This window comes from Denticeps clupeoides, chromosome 18 (genome assembly GCF_900700375.1).
Source record: "Denticeps clupeoides chromosome 18, fDenClu1.1, whole genome shotgun sequence".
Classification (NCBI taxonomy): domain Eukaryota; kingdom Metazoa; phylum Chordata; class Actinopteri; order Clupeiformes; family Denticipitidae; genus Denticeps; species Denticeps clupeoides.
In genome coordinates this window covers 656,550-679,463 of record NC_041724.1, presented here as the reverse complement: position 1 = coordinate 679,463, position 22,914 = coordinate 656,550, and the positions used below count along the sequence as shown (strand labels likewise).

The 22,914-nt window shown below is 47.4% G+C and overlaps 1 protein-coding gene across 8 annotated transcripts in view; it reads right to left on the bottom strand.

Annotated features, from left to right (window-relative positions):
* Nucleotides 1–22,914, bottom strand: part of enox2 (ecto-NOX disulfide-thiol exchanger 2) — a 180,980-nt gene that overhangs the window by 45,586 nt on the left and 112,480 nt on the right. Inside the window, exon 1 of one of the 8 annotated variants that reach the window (XM_028960949.1) lies at nucleotides 4,820–4,870. The exons of the other annotated variants lie outside the window; for them this stretch is intronic. Within the exon in view, the coding sequence (XP_028816782.1) occupies nucleotides 4,820–4,826 (7 nt within the window). The 5' untranslated portion in view covers nucleotides 4,827–4,870. Of the gene's footprint in view, nucleotides 1–4,819; nucleotides 4,871–22,914 lie in introns of those variants that run through there. 8 annotated transcript variants of the gene reach the window in all.

Genomic DNA, 22,914 nt, shown 5'->3' with positions numbered 1-22,914 from the left:
ACCCTGAGTGTCTCCAGGGGGGACTGTCCCTGTAACTACTGGGTGGTAGTAGCCTAGCGGGTAACACACTCGCCTACGAACCAGAAGACCCGGGTTCAAACCCCACTTACTACCATCGTGTCCCTGAGCAAGACACTTAACCCTGAGTGTCTCCAGGGGGGGACTGTCCCTGTAACTACTGGTTGAAAGTCGCTCTGGATAAGGGCGTCTGGTAAAAGCCGTAATTGTAAAATGCAAAGGTTTTTCACAGCTAAGCACTGATACACGTCAGAGGACAAAAGTATTCATAGTGCACAACGACGTGCACCCGAACAGGAACGTGGCGTGCAGGCCTCACAACGGAACCCACCCACGTCCCTTCATTACCGCCCGGCCCTCGCCAAGACTGCAATTTCCCCTCGTTTCACGCACCCCGGGGGCAGCAGGGCCGGCGATGGCCGTGCTTCCATGCGGCTGCTGTACTCTGCAGGCCACAGAGGGGTGGCTTCCACCAACACCTCGTCATGCATTAAGAACGTGTCCATCACGTGTCCATAGATCTATGTTTGATTCTGGTCGCCTCGGTATTTCACCTCGGACCGCAGGCTTTGAATATTTAATAAATGCGGGATTTATGGGGGAAAGACCGGCGGGCTAATGAGCAGCAGCACGATGTAGTTTAATTTGGACGTGGTGGTCCAACACTCGCGGTAAAGCCGGCCGGGCTGCTGCTGGAAAAAACGCCGGCGCTTTGTGCACTTAAACTATTTGTTCCTGGATAATATAAAGCCGGCGGTAATCCTGTTTTGAATGTCAGGATGGAAAGCATTATCTGCACGGCAGCCTCTTCATTAAACCACCGTGCGCCGACCGGAGAAAACTACGGCCTGAGATCCTATCTGCCGCAAAACATGGTCCTGACCTCTTCATTTGGAGCTACGGCTCGGCTCCGGTGGGGTCTAGAGCAGCCGGGCACACAAGAAAAAAAAGAAAATAAAAGTCCCGTCGCTTCTTCATATATTCATAATCATATCAGATGCGTTGGAAACACGGCGCAATATTTTCTCCAAAATGAGGGAGATTAACGTGATCCTGGTTCTTACAACTCCCAGAAGCAATAAAACGCCATAAACCCTATACATTTTGGATTTTATCTTTTTTTTTTCTTCAATAATTCATTTATTAATTTATTTTAAGGTTCAAAGCTGTTCTGGGCTTCTTGAGAATGGGGGAAAATGCACTCCTATTCACATTCTATATTACTTGCTCATTAGCTGTGCATCTACACTCCCTTGGCCAGCAGTGGCTGGTCATGCGGACATGCACTTGAGCTCGATTCCCTTTTGTATTTTTAATGGCTGGCCAAAGCAATTTTTCACCCAATTTTACAGCCTTACAACCAGGCAATAGCACCCATAAACTCATAAACTGCAAACATGCACACTGCATCTGCTATGATGCTTCTACAGTGCGTTATAATGCAATTCACACCAGCATGCTACCCCACCCATCCCTTCCACTCGTTTTGCACACTCTGCATCGGGTGGTGGTGGGCAGGACCTCAATTTCCTTGTACTATTGTACTAAGTAGGACAAAGTCTTTAAACTGAAGTCTACATCTACAGGTCCAACTTTACTGCTCAGAATAAAGCAGAAATGCATCATACCGGCCATATACTTACCTCGGTTAGCTGCAACGGCTGCTCCAATGAGGTCCAAAAGGTGACAATTAACGAATTCCCACAACAAACGTGCATTTGCATCCAGACCTGCCTGGGGCGGCCACGCCGGCAATTAGCGCTAATAAGGACCCGGGCCAACGAATGCGCTTCACATCTCAAAGGTCTGTGTCAACGGCTGTTCCCGGTAGGCTGAGGCCGTCCCTCGGCAGCCCGGACAATCGGTGCTGCTGATGGTCCCCGATTGTTCTAGCTGCAGCTGCCCGGCTCCCGTAATAAAACGTCTCATTTTCCCGCCTCCGCACTCGCGCTAATTACAGCCCCGATCTGGTAACCATGACACGGGCAGCGCGGAAAGCCTTGTTTTCCCGGGGTGCCTTAACCAATTACGCACACATGAGGGACGAAGGCGGAACATGGGGGGGGGGTTCTCGTTAAACAACGGTGCCGGCCCATGAGCCGTGACCCGGGTCAAAAAAGCGGCTTTTTTATTTAGATGTTTATTTGGTAGTGTTTCCTGGGTCAGGAAGTGGACAAATGCACGGCGATTACCGGTGGGAGGGTGGGACCCGGAGGGAGAAGCCCACGGTTCGTCTTGATGGAGCCCGGCGCCGGCGGTGACCTTCAGGCCAGGCTTCTCGCCGGCCCTCCACTCCGTCAAATCAACAGGGCGTGGAGGCGCAGAGGCCGAGCAGCGAACAGCCGAGACATCAACATCACGCTCAGCTGAGCTTGTGCTAATGTGGAGGCGGGGAAACGGCAAAAAATACGATCCTGGCAGGAATACCGGTGCCTTCTGCAGACAATATCGAACGCCAGAGACTCCCGAACTGGTGTTTAGTGGCACTTAGGATCGCTTAATCTGTCTTCCCCCCCAAAAAACGCATAATCAGGTTTTCTTAGATGCCAGGAGCTCTGTTTTAATTAACGTTGCGCAAAATATATCATTTTTTGCACATTGGCCAAAATTCCATTGAATTTAAATGTCACTGTTAGAGAGTTGGCTGATATGTGAGTAGCACACACCAAAACATACAAATCCGACAAAACTAGAAGTATTAAACTTCTGAAAGTACTTGTGTTGTAATACAATGACAAACGACTAAAAAAAAAGATTTTTAAAAAATACAGAATTATCACCGTTCCATTCATAAATGCTGCAGTAAGTGCTGCTGCGTGTAGTTTATGGGGTTTATGGGGTTCCAGGGAGAGCCTGGAATGAGATAAGCTGTGGAGGGTGCAGCGGCATCGGCCAATCAATCCGTCGCGCCTTGATTTGTTTATTCGTCTTTGTTCATTGGCAAGAGAGGAGATGCATTAGGGACACCGCGCGGTGCGGCGCCGCCGTAAAGCCGTCGGGAGAGGAGCCTCTCTGCGGGACAGGCCGGGAAATTTATATTACGACCCACAACGGCTAACGGACCAATTACAGCGGCCTTAAAGGAACATCGACGCCAGGATCACCCGGAGGAGGAAAGAAACGGCGGAGAGGAAACGGAAGCTAACGAGCGTAATTATCTGTTAATTTACCAATTCCGGCCCTGATTTAACGGATTAACGGATTCTCAGTGACGTCAGAACACCCCGCGCGGAGGTGATGGCATAATCGCCGTACCGAAGTGCATTGTGGGAGAGCGTGTGAATCCAGCAATCAACACTTACCTCTTGATCCCGGCTAGACTGGGATCTCCAGTCCCACAATGCATAGCTTCATTAGCCGGGGCCCGCGCTGCTGCCGGCAGCTTTAATGATGTCGGTGGCGCTCAGACTTTCATCTCTTAATTGTATGATATCTTAGGGCCACTTATCGCCATTCCCGGGACTCGGGGACGGTGGCAGATAGCGGATTGACTCGTTTGGGATCAGGCGCTAATGAAAGGGGCCGGCCTGAGATGGTACGATCTGAATCTCCATGGAGAAGCCAGCGAGACTTCTGAAAAACTTTTAACAAAGCGGTTTGTCTCACTGAGGTCCACACACCACGGTTCAGGTTTACTATTTGCACCATTCCAGATATTCCAGATAAATAAGAACCGGACCTTTCAGCTTAGTTAGCTCGTGTTATACTGCGGTGAGAACAGCTCAGGTTTTGATTGTTTCATCGCTGCGGGAAAGCGGACATGTTTTTTATCACATGATCACCCAACGTCCCAGGAGGCGGCAGGCGGCCTGGTTTCCTGCCGCGGGATTTCTCCGTCAAAGCCGCCTCCTTAAGACGCGCTGATCCCTGTACTTCAGGATTCCTCCAACTCCAATACACTCCAGCACTTTCACTTTCAATCACTCTGGACTCAACCCCCCCCCATAATCTCTTTACTCTTTTTTTTACTCTTGCACAAATTTTTTCACTTTTTATACTTTGCTGTTACATATATTTTATGTTTAATGTTAAAGACATAAAAGTGTAATATTTGGTTGTTTGCAATATTTGTCGCAGTCGCTAGAAGCATTTCACTGCATATCACACCGTGTATGACTGTGTATGTGACCGAGTAGGTGAAACGGTGGAATAGCGATACGAAGCAGAGCTGCGTTCCCACCGTAATTCACCGTCCATCCGCCACATCTCCGCCGTCGCTCCGGCAGCGGTTTAATGTTTAAACAGGAACGCGTGTTCTGCAGCTACCCCAAATAAAACATGCAAGCAAGAGGAGTAAACCTGCTGCCAAATAGAGCAGAAAAAGAATCAGTCCAGTTTCGCAAATGGATTTCTCAACGCACAAATACTACAAACATTCCAATAAATGTGTCCCAGCGGCCTAAACACTCTTCATCGGGGGAGATCAAAGGTCAAAGGTCAATTTTCTTAGAATCATCCTACTACTTGAACCAAATGGACAAACACGCAGTCGGTCAAACTCGGTACGGAAAGTCGCGGTCGTCTCTTGTTCAAAAGATCCCCCCAAATTTTTCCAGACGTTCAGAGTGGTTCTTGTGATGAATTTGCACTTCACAGGGGGCTCCGCCGTTGTCCCCGGTGGAGGTTTTCACGCTCCGAGTGCTTTCTCGACTTCCAAATACGTGACTTGTTTGAAGTCTGCGGCCACCTAACTCATGAATAGTTCAGCCAAATTAAGTAAATCTGCTGATCTAAAAAGCCGGACATTAAAGAGTGTGTTTTATAAAAGCGAGGGAGCGCGAGACATCTCACAGCTCATTACCTGACATGAAGAACCCCGTCTGCTACGCGCCTGCCGTGGGAACGCAGCATTAGTACCCAAAGCCGCAATCCCCTCCCCAGACAAGACAAGCAAGCGGCTGCCTGGTAACTGCTGCGCTCGAACACCCGCTGCAAATAATATCACCACTCCCTCTCAATACCAAATAATTCCGTTACAGCGACAGAGCAAATATTCATGTTTATTCAAATCGTCTCCGGCAGGCGCGTCGGCATGATCCTAATCGGTTAAATAAACAGACTCCGTTGCAGTACCTGTGTTCACCAGGTGAGGCAGGGCGACTCGGGTCCTTATTAACTCGTGTGTGTGTATATATATATATATATATATATATATATATACACACACACACACACACACACAGTACAGACCTAAAGTCTGGACACCTTCTCAATCAATGTGTTTTCTTTATTTTCGTGACCATTTACGTTGGTAGATTCTCACTGAAGGCATCAAAACTATGAATGAACACGTGTGGAGTTCTGTACTTAACATAAAGTGGAGACCTGACCTCCACAGTCACCGGACCTGAACCCAGTCCAGATGGTTTGGGGTGAGCTGGACCAACAAGTGCTAAACACCTCTGGGAACTCCTTCAAGACTGTTGGAGAAGCATTTCAGGTGACGACCTCTTGAAGCTCATCGAGAGAATGCGAAGCAGTAATCAGAGCAAAGAAACTAGAATATAAAACATGTTTTCACTTATTTCACCTTTTTTTGTTAAGTACAGAACTCCACATGTGTTCATTCATAGTTTTGATGCCTTCAGTGAGAATCTACCAACGTAAATGGTCATGAAGATAAAGAAAACACGTTGAATGAGAAGGTGTCCAAACTTACCTTTACATTTACAGTATTTACCAGACGCCCTTATCCAGAGCGTCTTACAATCAGTAGTTACAGGGACAGTCCCCCCCCTGGAGACACTCTGGGTTAAGTGTCTTGCTCAGGGACACGATGGTAGTAAGCAGGACTTGAACCTTGGTCTTCTGCTTCATAAGCGAGTGTGTTACCCACTAGGCTACTAAACTTTTGGCCTCTACTGTATATTCCGCCATAAAGGTTCCAGTTCCCAGGCGAAATCGCATCTTTTTCTTTGGCCAAATGATCCCTTCAAAACTGATCCCGTAAACCGAATCAATCGGAAAGTCTTACAAATGTTCCAGTTCCAGATTGTGCTCTGATGAATGAATCAGGCACATGCAATCATGATCTGTATTGATTATTGATAAGAGTAGTCATTTTGCATGTAACACGTACACAAATTAAAAGGCGTTATAATGAAGCATTTGCCTATAGCTACTAACCAATCATCTTTAACCAGTTACCACGTCACTGGAGAGCAAGAAATGGAAGATGGGAGCAGAAACCAGCCACTCCGGTGAATCGTTTATTGATCTTTTTATTTGTGGGTTCATCCGTCTGAAGTTCCACGAACTCGTGGGTGCAGTGTGGTGTTCCAGCGGGGGACTGAGCCGAGCGGAGTGGGATTGATTCCTGTACCCACGCTGAGAGGGACCGGGGGACGCAGCTCGTAATGGAAAACCCAATAAAGCCGATTTTAGATAAAGCCTCCAGGATAACAAACGTATCTGGACAGAAGCATCAAAAGCTGCCTTGGTACCAACACTTTGTTCTGACCTTGCAGTGTGAAGGGCGTTCCAGGTGTGCCTATATTCTGAGTGTGCATCTCTTTAAATATACATTTACCCTGTTTACCGTATTTTACCTGCTGGCCACAGCAGCATCACTAGCAGCTCACCAACAAGATTTTACATTTACAGCATTTACCAGACACCCTTATCCAGAGCAAATTACAGTCAGTAGTGACGGGGACAGTCCCCCCTGGAGACACTCAGGGCTCAGGGACACGATGGTAGTAAGCGGGGTTCGAACCTGGGACTGAACCTGGGGACCAACATCCCCAACATAACAACAACAACAACAACATTTATTTCTTATTTAGCCCAAAATCACATACAGTACGTCTCAATGGACTTTGACAGGCCCTACAGTTGACACCCCCCACACTTGACCCTTCTGCACACAAGGAAAAACTCCACACAAAAAAACTCTAGGAGAGAGAAAAAAAGAAAGGAAGAAACGTTGAGAAGGAGTGATAGAGAGAGGGACCCCCTTCCAGGGTAGAGTGAGCCTGCAAATGGTGTCAGTGCAGGGTTGGATATGATATAATAATAAGTCCTACAGTTGTAGGGTTGGAGAAGTCCAGGATGTATTCAGTGTCATGGTCTAGATTACGTGTCCATAATGATGATACTGGTCCATTTGAAGATCCCTGAAGCTGTAGTTGTAACGGTGGTGGTGGCTGTGGTGACCCTCTGGTTTGTTTCATGGTATGTCCTTGTTTAGCAGTTGTCAGGAACCAGGATTTATTTGCTGGTCTCTTCACTGGGGTCTGCCAGTAGTCTGGGTGCTTGATTCCGTGTCTCGGAGAAAAACAAACAGAAGCAGCGGCAGACGGTTGCACTGTACGACCGATACTGAAATATGTGGTTATGGTGGTATATTGGTGCTACAGTGGCCCGGTACCCTAACTAGGACAGCCTAACTAGGGTGAATTTAACTTTGTCTGTGATAAACTGGACTTTATAATTGACACTGCGTCAAAATGAAGTGAAATAAATGTCTCTGTAATATATGCATTAGTGCTTAATTAACAGTAAAACTACCAGAACGTCCCGCTACAACTGAACTCTGCAATTACTTCTGGCCTAATGTACTTAAACGACACGTTACTCTTATGTTAATTAGCTACAATGTTGCAATAAAACGTTGCATGAGCTGAGCGTGATGGTAAAGTCCCCACACTTTCAGTGTAATTAGAACAAATCGCTCCGGATAAGAGGACCACAGTCGTACTACATCACGTAGCGTTCCAACGCTGCCACGCTACTGCTTCTGCACAGAGACGGGGGACCGAACCGAGGCTACGACTAACTACCTGCAGATATCCAGGCGTCGGAACGCGGGCGCACGTCATCTGATGTGGGAACTCCGGCCTCAGCGCCAGGCGAGGTGCGGGGCGGTTCTGAGTCGGCGCGCACCAGTTTACCGCCTTTCAGCGATTTCTTTTGTCCCAGTTGAATGTTTGTGGGCGTGTCTCTCTGCTCTTTTACAGGCGGGAAGAGAAGGACGCTAACTGTCCTTCATTATATCTTCATTAGAAACGCACACCAGGGGCCTGGAGGCCGATTGGAATGCGAGACGGGGGGACGCGAGGCTGCACTCGGTGCCCCACGTTGTAATCTGCTTTTCTGCTCGTTCGAAATTAAACGGCTGAACATTTTGGGCTATCGGCCTTATTTTTAAAATGGGATCTTTTGAGAGTCCTAATGCCAACGGGGAGGCCTGCTGCATTATCTCAGAAAATCCGTCCTCTGGATCTTCGCGCACGCCTTTCATTCATCCCGTCAGTGGGAGGTGTGCATCTGGGAGCTAATTAAACCTGGAGCGTTAATTTAAGACTTTACAATTACTCAAAAAGATGAAAAACTATTATTTTTGGTCTTCCCCCAGGCGCCAGCCGTCACTGTTAGAGAGGATTGTTATTTTTCTGACGCGAATATTAAAATGCATGATGAATATTAAGGATGAAAACAAAAGCACAGGCGGAGGCGGTGAACATGACCCTCGTGGCGATTTCAGCATAATGCGAATAAAAGCCGCGTTCTTTAGCAAGACCATGTTTTTTGGTGGTCGGATCAAGTCGTTTCAGCAGAATTCGTCATGAATTCGAATGTAAAAACCAGGAGGAGGACGGGTGACAGCGGGACAAACGGGGCGTGACAGCGGCGTCACCGCCACCACGGCTGCAGGGGCCGCGAGCCAACCGCTGAAGGGTCATTAACCGGCGTTCCCGTCTTCCTGAACGAGTGTGTCCTTCGCCGAAATTTACACAAGCCAGAATATAAGAGATCCGTGCAAAATGCCCCTGTTTCCTGGCAGCTGGGCTGAAGGCATCTCACACACATCACAGCCAGCCGAGGATGATGATGATGCTGATCGTGGTGATGACGATGAATCTGACAGGCCTGGCAGCCTGGAGATGGACAGGACCTGTTACGGGAGGGGAGGAGAGGGAAGAAACGAGATTCGGCGCCGCTCAGCTCCTTCCTGTGAATAGTGGTGACCTGGCTGCTCGTTCAGATCAGCGCGTCCAATTAACACCAACGAAGCCACGATTTACCGCGGTCCCTGCGACACGAATCTCAACGAACGCAATGTGGAGTTTCGCTGTACGTTCTCACGTCATCAAGCCATTTATTACTGTTACAAAATACAGATATAAGTGGGTCCTGTGAGCGTGAACGTGGTGGTAGTAGCCTAGTGGGTAACACACTCGCCTATGAACCAGAAGACCCGGGTTCGAATCCCACTTACTGCCATTGTGTCCCTGAGCAAGACACTTAACCCTAAAATTGCTCCAGGGAGACTGTCCCTGTAACTACTGATTGTAAGTCGCTCTGGATAAGGGCGTCTGATAAATGCTGTAAATGTAAATGATGTAAATGTGAACGTCTTCAAATAAGCCCGACATTTACAGGACTAACAGTAAACCAAAAAGCTGTTTTAGCCTCTTACACAATCTGTCAGATGCATGATTAGATTCTCACTACATTTAATTTGTTCTTATGTTGTAAAAAGAGCGCCCGTGAATGAGCGGATATCCAGTATGAATTCCTCGTTTCAGATATATCTTTTTTTTTTATATATGTACTAATTTATAATAGTTTCCCTCCGGATATGTTTTTTCTGCTTTTTTCTATTGGCAAATATGAAAGGAAAACGCATCAGCATCATGTTCCATCCTCAGCACCATCAGCAGGGCTCCCATGACAACATGTCTGCCGCTGGGAATCGCTCCTCGTATTTCTTCCCACATCCCCAGAAATATTCCCCCCTCATCGCAATGATAAGAGGAGGCGGGGCTTCCAACGAGTTGGGAGGGACCGAAACCATTTCGACGCAGGTTTGTCTTCATCACAGCTTGCCGTGAAGCTCCGCCCCCCCTCCCCATTTCCTGCTGACTGATGACTCTGTTATTGCTTCATTAATGAACAAATGAGTGAGGCGGATGATGAGCTCCGCTCTTCCTCTCATACGTTCTCCGGATGTTCGCCCGCCTCAGGTTCTCATCTGCACCATGGCACCCACCCACCCACCCACCCACCCATTTCCATTAAGTTTAATTGATTAAAATGGCTTAATTAGCAGATACTGATCATTATGGAGGAGAAATTGCAGAATCTCAGCTGCACTCTGGCCGACTTTTCAAACTTCAAACTAATAATCCTTCATTACCCAAATGTTAGATGTTTATGGTGGAGCCAAATGGCAGCGACATGTCCTTCGAGCATCTTGTTCCCAACATTTAAAGACATCTGGCACGGCAGCGCATAAAGCACCCATGTGCCATCATCCACCCGGTCGTAAAGGCATGATGAATCGCCACCAGGGCCCGGGCAGCCAAAAATACTGCCACCTACGGTTACCAGTGAGATTCCTGCATTTCTGCACAGGAATTACGTTTCCACGAAGTACGGAGTTTTCTGGAAACCAGCAGATTTCCAACCGACATCACAAATGCAAATTAAAATGTTGCACAAACAAGCCTCAATCCGTCACTCCGATTCAATAGAATTAGATTGGAATTTATTAAATAACAGGCCATTATTTTAATACATATTTACATATTTTTATTTTAATACATACTCTACGTGCAACCACATACTGTACCTTTTTTCTATAGCATTTACCAGACGTCCTTATTCAGAGCAACTTACAGTCAGTAGTTACAGGGACAGTCCCCCCCTGGAGACACTCAGGGTTAAGTGTCTTGCTCAGGGACACAATGGTAGTAAGTGGGATTTGAACCTGGGTCTTCTGGTTCATAGGCGAGTGTGTTACCCCACTAGGCTACTAGCACCCTAAAACTCGTCTTGGGAGCTTTACAGAATTTAGCTAACACGTGGGTCCGGATTGATGTTGATTCGCTCCAGTTAAATTATCCCATCACCTTATATTAGACATCCTTACTTAATTAGGGCATCAACCACTGGTCAGAAGGTGAGAAGAAAGACCTACAGCCCTGTTGGTGGCGCAGAGTCCTTTATTCATCTGAAGGAGGACGCTGGCAGTGTTGAGACCGGGCGAGCAGAAATATATTAGCGGAGGCGTCCTTCTTTACCAGCTGCCAATTTGTTCCAGGCCAGCCGCAGAACGGACCTCTTCAAAGCGGGACGGAACCTCTCGGCGCGGCCTATCAGTCCAGGCGCCACAGCGGCCTCGATGTCAGCCGAGCCGGTTTCATTTCCGCACTCTCCGCATGACGGATTACCGGGGCAATTTGTGGCAGACGTCCGTACGCCGGGAGAGCGTCGGCGCCGCATGTCCCACTGAACGCCGACTTATTTCTTTTTTTTTTTTTTTCATAAACTCGCAGTGTTTCAATCATTTCGAGAGCATGTCACAAGAAACGGGTTTATTAAACAGCCGCCCTGTTATCAGAACTACTCGAGTACACGGCGCACTCTGCGGGCCGTACATACACAGAGTACTGAAGGGTAGCCAAAACGAAGCCAAAAATGCTGTTAAAGCGGATCATGTACGCCGAGGAGCGGCCCCGTAATCAAAAAGGTTGCCGGTTCGAGTCCCGATCCGCCGAGGTGCCACCGAGCAAAGCACCGTCCCCACACACTGCTCCCCGGGCGCCTGTCATGGCCGCCCACTGCTCACCAAGGGTGACGGTTAAATGCAGAGGACAAATTTCACTGTGTGCACCGTGTGCTGTGCTGCATCACTTCACTTTCACTTTAAGAAGCCACCTGTCCCACTGGTTAAAGCGAGAAAGTCTAAACTTTCACGATTATCAGTCAGTCATTCTCAAGACTTTAAAACTATTAAAGAGACCATTAAAGTGTTCAGGATTCTGGGTCGGTCACTTCGTGTTGTCATGAACGGAGCAAGCGACAGCCAATCAAACACATTCCTGTAATTGTCCGAGAGAAGTTGTTTTATTGCGGGTTGCAGCGTTTTCTCCCCCGAACTGGTCATGGTTTGTCTCTCTTATCCAACACATTTCATGAAACAGACAAACACATTCCCAGCCAAACGAACGGTGGATTCCACACGGAAGAGATTAATCCTGGCAAACGCCTGAGGGAAGAGATGTTGCTCCAGACCAATTACAAAGGCCCGAGAGTCCAGTCGGCGCGCCCAACACACCGGACGCCAACGCTCTCCAAAAACACTCCAGAGCAGCGCCCGCGGCGCAGCTTGAGCTCCGGACTCCTCTTTTCAACTGGTGCGCGTCAGAATCCGGCACAGGAAGCCTTGATGGCGGCGGGGGGCTCTGTTATGGTAAAGTAAGTGACAGCGCCGCTGTCTATTGGTCTTAATTAATTGAAATCTCTTGTCGTGCCGGGCGGCTGAAAGGCAGCACTTCGGATTCTACTCGCCGCTTCTAAACGCGGGCGGTTTAAATGGCTGGAGCGGAAACGGCAAAGTGCAATTGGAAATAATCAACCGCACAAACAAGCTTCGGGGGAAGAGCAATCGGCATTCATCTCGCAGGCTGTTCATGCGAATACGTAAAAAAAAAAACCAGAGCTGGGTAACGTGGACGCGAGTTCGGCGCCTTCGTGCATCGTCCTCTGTAATTGGTTCTCGCCGCTTTATCCTCTGGCGCTGAAATAATCCACCGGGCGCTCACGGGGCATGCTCCAAAATCAGCTTATGAAAAGAATCCTGTGTCTGTATGGGCTCGGGCTCCTTTATTCCCTTTCAAACAGACCCAAGTCAGGTTCCAAAGAAGAACGATGCTTCAGGAGCTCCGCTTCTATATATAGGCCTGGCTTGACAAGCACTTAAAGCATTTTTTAAACTACATAACTCATGCTAAACAAACTAAAAAAAAAAAAAGTCATCTGTTCCTTCCATTCATGGCATTTACCAGACGCCCTTATCCAGAGCGACTTACAATCAGTAGTTACAGGGACAGTCCCACCCCTGGAGACACTCAGTGTCTTGTTCAAGGACACGATGGTAGTAATTGGGGTTTGAACCTGGGACTTCGGTCTTGCCCACTAGGGTACTACCACGTGGACATATAAACACACGTACGAAACGATACCAAAAAAAAATGCCATTCAGCAGTCAGGAAGACCAAAGCACCGTCCCCACGCGCTGCTCCCCGGGCGCCTATCACGGTGCCCACTGCGTTAAATACAGAGGACACGTGTGCTGTGCTGTCACGGTGCCGTCACTTTCACTTTCATCAGCCACTTGATATATAATCAGTTAAAAGTTTGTATTTAATAGGCTAATAAGATGTAGCTGGCTTAACAAAAAAACAACAACTATTGATCGGGCCAATGCACTTGATTAATTAAACATATGTACAGAATATTCCTTCTACTACAAACAATTTGCAGTGTTCTGGTGAGGTTCTGGCATGTTCTTGTGCCGTAATGGAAGTAGGTAATTTAGTCCACGTTCTATTATCTTTCTACAGGTCTGGCGATTTATTACCTACTTCCTACTGGGTGGAAGCGGCGCTGCTCGTCCTCCAGCTGCATGGAGGATGGTGGCCAATTTGATTAGCCTCACGGGGCCATTAAGGCCGCGTCGGGGCCCCAGGCGCAGGGCTGGACTTCCCTGGGGCGTTGAGGCCCAGACAGCAGTCTATCCCCGACTGGAGGGTCCAATTTGGCGGCAGGAAGAAGGCCGTCATGGTTTGTTTCTCGCCTACTTCTTCTCTCGACCGGATCCGCACCGCCGGGCTTCCGCCGCGTGTAATGCGCCATGCAGATTGTTCGTGATGGAAGGGCGTCGTGTGCGGAGCTAATGCGCGTTCCCTGCGCCATTAGCACCAATAACAGTGTCCCACGCCGCTAGTTGGAGACAGATGAACACATTATCCGAAGGCCCTCATGCTCGGAAATGCAAATAATCCTCTCTGGCGGCGCCGCAGGAAACAAACGCGCCGATAAAGTGACAGCGGGGACGTGAGGTGACAAAACAATGGGGAGGTTAGGGCAGCGGCGAGGATGTGCAGGAGCCACCAGGAACGTGACAACAAGGCGATCGAGTGCAGAAGAAATCTAGAAATACGGTGAACTGTTATCGGCGTACGAGTTGAACTCGCTGCCGGGTGCCGCGGCTGCCAGGATCTTATCAACAGCAGCCAATTATAAAAAGGACTGGCCGAGCGGGGCATTAAGGAGATGTCAGCAGCCTGGTCCCCAGAGACAGATCCATCTCCATCGTCACCGCCGATGCCGTGATGGCGCAGAGGGGGAGGGGCTTTTCTCGGGGCATAAATCTCGCGTGGAGAACACCGGCGATGCCATCCGTCACACTGGAACAACAACGCGGGTCCGGCAAATACCACCCGGTCACAGGGGCTGGTCCACAGAAGCCCGAGGAGGAGGCCGAGCGGCAAAACGCGCTCTGTTCTCATTACCGACGCAAGCACGTCCATTTTTCATTCCACCGTAAACACTGTGTTAACGCATGTACAGTCATGGCTTTTATTCACGTTCCCGGTGCTGCCGAACCACGGGTTTTTTCCATTTGAGATCATCTCATCTAGGTCGTCAGATCCTGAGTCTAGAGGAGGAACTATAAAACCGGGCCACTTTTCCGCAGCTTGCCACGCCTTTCCAGAAAGGAAAAAGTAAAAGATGGAAAATCCACAGCGCGAAATGAGCCAGCAGAGTCCTGTTGTGGGTGGAGGTCAACGTCGCAGGACAGCAGGTCCCTCTGAAGCCGACTGGCAGGTACGGAGGCATTCTGGGGCAGCTATTCCAAGCGGAGCTGCCAGCGGCGCGGCGCAGCGCAGCGCTTGACATTGCGGCCGGGCAAGTGGCTGTTGGGGGGCAGATGCAGCTCCGTCACGTGACCAGCTGCAGGCCTGACAGCTACAGCATGACAGCAACTTAACAGATGTGTCACATGAGAGGCAAGGCACGCAGAACGCATTCCCCAGAGTCCCACTAACGGTCATGACGTCCAGAGGAATTATGGGAGGTGCAACTTCTCGTGTTCCATTTCAACATTGACAGCCTTTTGTCTTCTGTATTTACAGAAAATATCTGCCGTGACTGCTGCTTGATAGTTATCCGTATGTCGGCGAGGAGGAACTAACTACACACACACAATGTTTTGTTGGTGTCTAATTATTTCTGACACCCAGAGGATGAAATTTAATTGCATTTATAAGCAAGGGTTAAAAAGGGGAGGAGCCAGCAGGCATGACTGACAGCTCTCACACAGCCTCCCGTCAATACGTGACACGCCCAGGTGCGTGTTTCCCTCACTTCTTCTCTGTAGAGCCTTTTTAAAAGCTCGGCTGGACGAGTGCGGGTAAATGATCAAATCCAGCCTCGTTTCACCTCCTCAGCATCCATTTTCACCTGACGACGGTGGCAGAGAACTGCAAATCCAACGAACATTTAATAGCATTTACATACGAAACTGTTTTACCGAAACGAACTCGCAAGCAGCCAATCGTACGGAAAGGACTAATATTTACGGCTCTACACTGAGCGGACAATGTGACCGCGCCCACTACCAACACGATGGGTGACAGGTCACAGCGAGCAGGAACCGCAAGAAACTGTGCGCAAACGCACACGCACAGAGCGGAGATAATCCCGCGCCGTACAAACGGGCGGAGGCCCTAAAACCACCCGTCACACGAAGGCCGACGGGGATGAGTGACGCGCGGGTGACAGCTCCTCCAGGCTGACTGAGTAAGCAGTGTGCCCGTCTGAATGAGGGCTGTCTGCCGGGGAATTCCGGAGTGACGGATCCCGCGGCTCCCTAACAGGTGGCGTGGGAGAGGGGAGCGGCCCTTTTGTCCGCTATACGCCGCCGAATCGGTCGCTCGCGTCTGTGACTATCGCAGCCTGCCCAACTGTTCCGTGCAGAACCTGTTGGTCACACGGTAATCGTTTTAAACAGGAGCGCATAATTAAAATGGCTTCGCGTGGGTTCGAAATGAGCTAATTAACGCCGGAGAAGACGTGAACCGCGGCGGGTAGGCGCACATGCATGCAGGTGTGTATGTAGAGATAAATAAGTAACCTTTTAAAGGCCGGCGCAACAAGCTGAAGGTCACCATTCAAAGGCTTGACTAGTGATAGGGGGAAATAACAGTGGCCATAAATGTCACTGGGATGCCGGGGAACAAATGAAAATGCAAAATGACAATATGACTCTTGCTGTGTGTATTTATGGCAACAAGAATAATCACGCAAGGACGAGAATGCAAAGAAATGTACTAAAGAATTAAAATGGAACCACAGCTGCGATGCATAGAACATGAAAAAAGGCTAAATTACAGAACGTAGAATGTTTGGTTGTTGGCTATATGGACGTAAATGGAAATGTTGTCATCACAACTGTGCCGACTGCTCGTGTTCATATTGATTTAATGGGTCATACTGCACACACGAACGGGCCTAGTTCTCATTCACAAAGTAAAAATACCCACAAAGCATCCCAGTCCCGATTAATTTCTCCTTTTTAAATGTATAAATGTGCTTTAACACATTCAAGCTATTACAATTTAATCTTATCTTATTTGCGTAACAAAATGCACAATTGAGTTATTGATATTAACTTTAATTTATTACTAAGAGTAAAGACTGCTATACATTTTAAACCCATTAAAGAGACGGGTTTCTGCTCTCGTGCTCCCTGCACCGCAGACACGACCACGTCAGGTTCTGACGTGACGTGTAAATGTATTTCAAGATGAATCGCACCGATTGACCGTTCTAACGTATTCCCTACAATGCAGCGACTCATATCTCCTTGGGTGGAGCGTGGTGCAGCTTCGGCGTGTCTGAGATGAGATGTGGGTTCATATTTTATTACGGCGTCGTGTTTGCTCTTCATGACGTTAGATAACATGAAGAATTTATTCTTTTTTTGATACGGGGCACGTTGTCACACGCAGAGACAGACAGGTGACAGATATCGTACGAGTAGATGAATTGCACGAGCGTCAGTTCCTGGTTAAAGATCAGAAGACGAATAACGAGTGTGCGAGTCTCAGCTCAGCTAGTCATTTCGCGATGATGGACGCGCCGCCATCACAACAAGTTCCAATCCACCCTGATCCCCAGGTCCGACGCTGCCAGCTTCAAAGTAATTCGGCGCTTTCATCTTGCCAAAACCCATTTCCAAACACGCCTTCTTTTTTTTTTTTTTTTTTTTTTTAAATGAAAAGCAGTGGTAAGCTGTTCATTTACGGAGGGCGCGAGGTGCGGCGCTCACACGGGGAATCAATATCCCCCCATTCTGCCTTTAATTAAAAGACTGTGAGCCCAGGGTGATGGGCCTTTCGTTCCCCGTCCCCCGTTTCATTACGGATAAGCATCTATATTCAAACGCGGGCTGCCAGCGTCACCGGGAGAAAACACACACTTCAGCAGCCCCGCGCGGTACAGTATACGGTATACGATGTGTAATAAGGTATTCCATCACGCAGCCCGGGACACATTATTAATATCTGCAAAATGATGTATTTACAGCAGGACTTTGCGTTGTAAAAGCACGTGTGGTTTTGTCCTATTTGTGGAGAGTAATTTGAAGACTGGGAGTTTTTTATTTTGTATTTTTTTGCTGGATTCAGACTGATTGACAAATAGCTCCCGGTTCTCAGGAATCCCAGCTATGGCCGACCATTCACAGTTGCGCTTTGCCTGTGACGGGTGGAGGTGGAGGTGGCGGCGTCCTGCGCCTCGTTACGAGCCGCGGCGGCGTGGGTCACCGCTGCTGCCTAAACCGTGCGTGGGTGAGAGAGAGTGAATTACCAGGATTCCGCAGGACGTTAGTCACTCAGGACAGTGTCACGATGCCAGGGGACCCTTCACCTCTCAGAATAATGAGTGTGTGTGTGTGTCGTGCCAGAGTGTGTGTTATCGGTGTGTGTGGCCAAGTAAACAGGGTTTTTCATGGCTTCTAAACAGATGTGAGCACGCCAGGGCTCTACTCACCCTTTAAATATCATGCGGTTATTAACCAGACTGAATAAATATCAAGTACAAGCGCTGTAAAACGAACATGTTGATCACGGTCATTGTGTTAAAATAAACAAGCGGCCGCCTGCCATGGCGGACGCTTATAACCGCAGAGCCACTTGATGGCCTGGCCAATGCGTTTGGGACATCTATATAAACAGATCTGATCTGAAAATCTCTGCCTCATGCAACACTAAGCGACGGACCCACAATTCAGTTTGGCGGCACATGAACGGGAAACAGCACCATTAATGCACTCTCGCCTAGATTGTAATAATTTGAAATAATATAGCAGGATCTAAAGAATGAATTGTGATTAATCGTGATTGATTGTGAATAATCACAACCAATTAATTACCAGAATAAAGTTGTAATATTATGGGAATTATGTCGCACAATTATGAGATTAAAGTTGTAGTTGTACAATAATAAAGTCTCCGAAATGCTTTGTTATAATCACGGTCGAAACTGGGGTATTGTCAACATTTACTTTCGTATTGGACTTATGAAAAAAGCAAATATGATGTCTCGTCACCACCGTGTCATTGTTAGCATGACGCCACAATACGAAATGACAATAAATTGCCATAAATTAAATATACACAGAGCGGACAAAACTAATTTTTTAGTCAATTAATCGGTTGACCGTTACAATGAAGAAGTTAACAGCACTAAAACACACACACACACACACACACACACACACACCCCGAGGCCGTCCCGCGGCGCAGGTGGCGTTTACCACTCAGCCAGCTGTATCGCAGGGTGGCGGCGCTGTAACGGGACCCCCCACAGGACAATTCTGTCACCTCGTGACTCCGGAAAGGGGGGACAGCTGCAGAAAAGTGAGGTTTGACGGAGTATGTGTGTGTAAGACTGCTTCTGAGTTCGTGTGCGGGAGATGAACATCTGCGGCGTTCTTCAGTCACCGGCGGCCGTCGGAAGAGAGGAGCGGCTGGATTTAATCGTCTCCTCCGCTCCGGGAGTGTTGAATTATGAATTATGATGAGCTGACGACGGAGACAGAGAGTAAAACGGATGTGGGCTTCTGTATACGTCAAATCGGAATTCAACCACGTTAGAAATATTGTTTTAGTCTGAACTGAAAACGGTTATCAGTATGGAGTCACCAGACTAGCCCACCAGACAGACTACAGATTTATGGAATTTATCAGATATCCAGTAGTTACAGGGACAGTCCCCCCGGAGACACGATGGTAGTAAAACGGGGTTTGAACCTGGGACTTTGTGTCCTAGGCGTCAGACACAGCAGCCCCCACTGCAGCCCTAATAAAAGACTTTGTAAATGTCACCTCTAATTAGGGCCGATGGACGATGTGACAGTGAGTCTGGGACAGACCCGTGTAAAGCACCGCGATTTGGTTTAATCGAGGTCACGGTCGCCCTGGTTGCCATGAGACCAGCAGCAATATGAAGCAGGACAACGCAACATACATCAGTAACAAGCCGGCCAATCAGAAGCAGAACCAGAGCAGCAGGAGGACATCCAGGGACGTCTCCCACACAGGTGCACAGTGAGATGGGAAGTGAGGGTGGGCTGCACAGTTCATCATAAAATTGCAATCAAAATAGTCCTGCTTCATACTGGATGCAAATATTAAAAAAAAACTCATCAAACTTGATTTAACATTATAAAGCTGGATTGTGCATTTTAAAATACAGACATGCCTCCTATTTTACAGACACTTTATAATCGATGAGTATTAAAGGGCCGTCAAGGCAATGAATTAATAGTTGTAATCGTTTCAATCGTTTCAATCGTTTCAATCATTATTAGCAATGAATTGCGATTTACAATTAATTGTAAAACTGTGCGAATAATTATTGAAAGCTTAATTGATGGTTTGCTACATAAATACTCGGTTGTCTACGTATTTCTTTAGTGGTGAAATGCGTTTTAAATACAAGCACACAGGGGGCAGTATTTAACCAGAACAGAAAAAAAATCTTTAGTCTTAAGAATTAATGGCAAATTGTGTGATTAATTAATTGAAAGCTTAATTGACTGTTTGCTACATAATTACTAGGGTTGTCTACGTATTTCTTTAGAGGTGAAATGCGTTTTAAAATGCTAAAAATTCTGCAGAAAATTTCAACTGTTTGGGGTAGCGTGGCACAATCATCAGAATTCCCAGATATAGAGGCTATTTATTCTGGAATATTTCTTTCCTTACTCCTGGAATTGTTACGCTCTACCCCCGTGGAATTAAAACACACCCATCTGAGCACTATTCATATAATCCTGCTACTTTTATATATATATATATATACGTACAGGGTTTAATGGAACGTAATGCACACTAATAACACCCCCAGGGGGGGGAAGTGTTTTTTTTTCTCAGCTGCTGCCTCCGAGGCTGTCAGTTAACCCGAGCGCCGTCGCTCGAAGGCTCTTTTTGAAAAGGCTATTCCGCTGACTCTCCGTCTCCGCCTCCGCCTCTCTACCTTTTTTATTTTTACAAGGTCCGCTGTGGAAGTCTGCTCTGGCCTGGAACAAAAGGAAGCCCGGAGGAAGCGCAGGCCGAAGAGAAAAGGGCCCTTTTTAAGACGGGAACTGAGGCGGACGAGGAGGCATGAAAGAAAATGGACTTAAAGTATCTTCGGGGGGGGCAAAAACATTAATAACATAAGCTTTAATAGCACAATATTTCCAATCTCTTTCAGGCACTTTTTATTCACCGTTTCACCCTCCTGGGCCACGTATAAATTCCGAGTTGCTACTTCAGCCTCAAATTCTGGGACACAGTGGACAACATAGAACCCAACATTAATATAATATGGCAAATCTGCTACTATATACCCTGGCAAGGTATAAATAGATAAAAGGTGAATACATGGACATACTGTCGGGGCTTTCTTGCAAAGTCTGGGTTCTTTTGACCCCTTGGAGGCGATTGCCAATGGTGACCTTCAAGAAACATCTCTACTCTGACGCCGATACCCCCATGCATCACTAAACACTTGATGAGTATTAATGGAAACCCCATTACATTCAGAAATACATTCATGTCCTTATAGGAAAGGGCACAAGGGCGGCCATATGAAAACTAAAACCACCAGACAATCCAACAATTCAATATTTACTTGTGTCATGATGATCAATTCAATTATGATCATATAGGATAATGATTATTGATGCATCATGTTTAACTAAATAATTAATATTGTCACAGATTATTACACTGGAAGAACACATCATTTCCAGCTAATAGCTATATGATGTATAATACAGAGCACAGAGTATAATATAGTGTATGTGGTGTGGACCCAGGCCGCTTCTCATGTGGTTTAATGCATTGGTGCAGATGAATCAGCACTAGTTTACTTTACTTTACTTTACTTTACTTTACGTGGCAGATGCTTTTATCCAAAGCAATTCTCATTCGTTTTTCTTAAATTGTGAGTAGTTACCAAACTAAGAGCCCTGATAAGGCCTAACTTGTCAGGAATAGAATATGCAGGGGGATTGTTAAGTGCTAGACGATTTATATTTTTGTGAGTGTGTGTGTGTGTGTGTGTGTTGGACTCGTCTGAAATACTTTTTGAATAAGAGGGTTGTCAACTGCTTCTTAAAAGTGGTGGTGGTCTCGTCTAGTCGAATGGAGCAGGACAAGTTGTCCCACCAGCCAGGGTCAACAAAGGAGAACAGAGTGGATTGGGACCGGAGACCCCGTGAAGAGGGAATTTTCAGTCTCGTATCATGTGCAGATCTGAGAGGGCGTGCAGGAGTGTATCTGGCTAGTAGTGTGTTGGTGTAAGAGGGAGAACTTCCATTTACAGCCCTGTAGGCAGCATCAAGGATTTAAACTCGATGCGAGCAGCTACCGGGAGCCGGTGGAGAGAGGTGAGAAGAGGCGTGACATGAGTGTGTTTCGGCTGGTTGAAGATGAGGTGGCGGCCACGTTTTGGACCATCTGGAGGGGTTTTATGGTGACCGCAGAGGCTCCAGCCAGGAGAGAGTTACAATAGTCCAGTTTAGAGGTGACCGTTGCCTGGATGATGAGCCGCGTAGCCTGAGAGTGAACTTGCAGGATCTGGAGATCGTAGCAATGTGATGGTTCAGACAATCCCAACTCCAGACGCCGTGGGTGTTAACAGTAGTGAGCCAATTTGAATTGAGATGTTTTGCTAAGGGGAGTTGCTGCCCGGAAAGATCAGAATCTACGTTTTTATTTATTCCAAGTTTTTCTCAGTTTTTTTTTTAATTCCAAACGGCGTGTTTTAAACAAGATATTCCAGAATCACGTTGCATATTTAAAAAAAAAAAGAGCTACTTCAAAGGTTTGGTGACTTTCACCAGGGGCTACACTCTGCAATTGGCTTGATGCTTTAGTTCCCAGTCCAGCTGTTGGAGAGTGGATGATTGGCTTTTTGGGGATATGTGTGCACAAGTTTAAGAATTTCATCTCCTCCTTCCTACCGACTCAATGGGAGACTTCAGACGCGACCATGTCTGGCAGATAAAAAGCGAGTTCTCCTCAGATGAGTCCTGCTGAAAACACGAGCCGGCAGCAGAGCCTCGCCGAGTCTCTGCGGTTCTGGGCCTCGGGCGGCTCGGGTCTCCTTCATAGCACAAGTGCTCAGGTATTCAGCACCGTGCCGGGCCTCTGCAGCCGAGAGAAATAAAAGAAGAAATCGCATGTAGAACCCATGCTGAATGGGGAAGGAGGAGGGAGATGAAAAAGAGGCCAAAAACTGGAGAAAGACGAAGAAGAAGAGAGCGACAGACGACGGGAGGACCGAGAGAAATGGGAATAAAAAAATGTGTTAAGACGTTGATGAAATGATTTTTTTACCTTGTATTATGCAAACATTCCGAAAACGTGCATTTTCCATGAAAAGGTCACAACAGGAAGTGCTTTAATTGCAAAAAGGAGAAAATAGTGTCTTAATAATGTGTTGCATTAATACGTTTTGCAGTCCTGACATAAATGTTGATGTACAGGAGAGTAAAATATCTCCAGCACGTCTATTTTTACTCCCATCTTCTCATGTTTCCAAGCA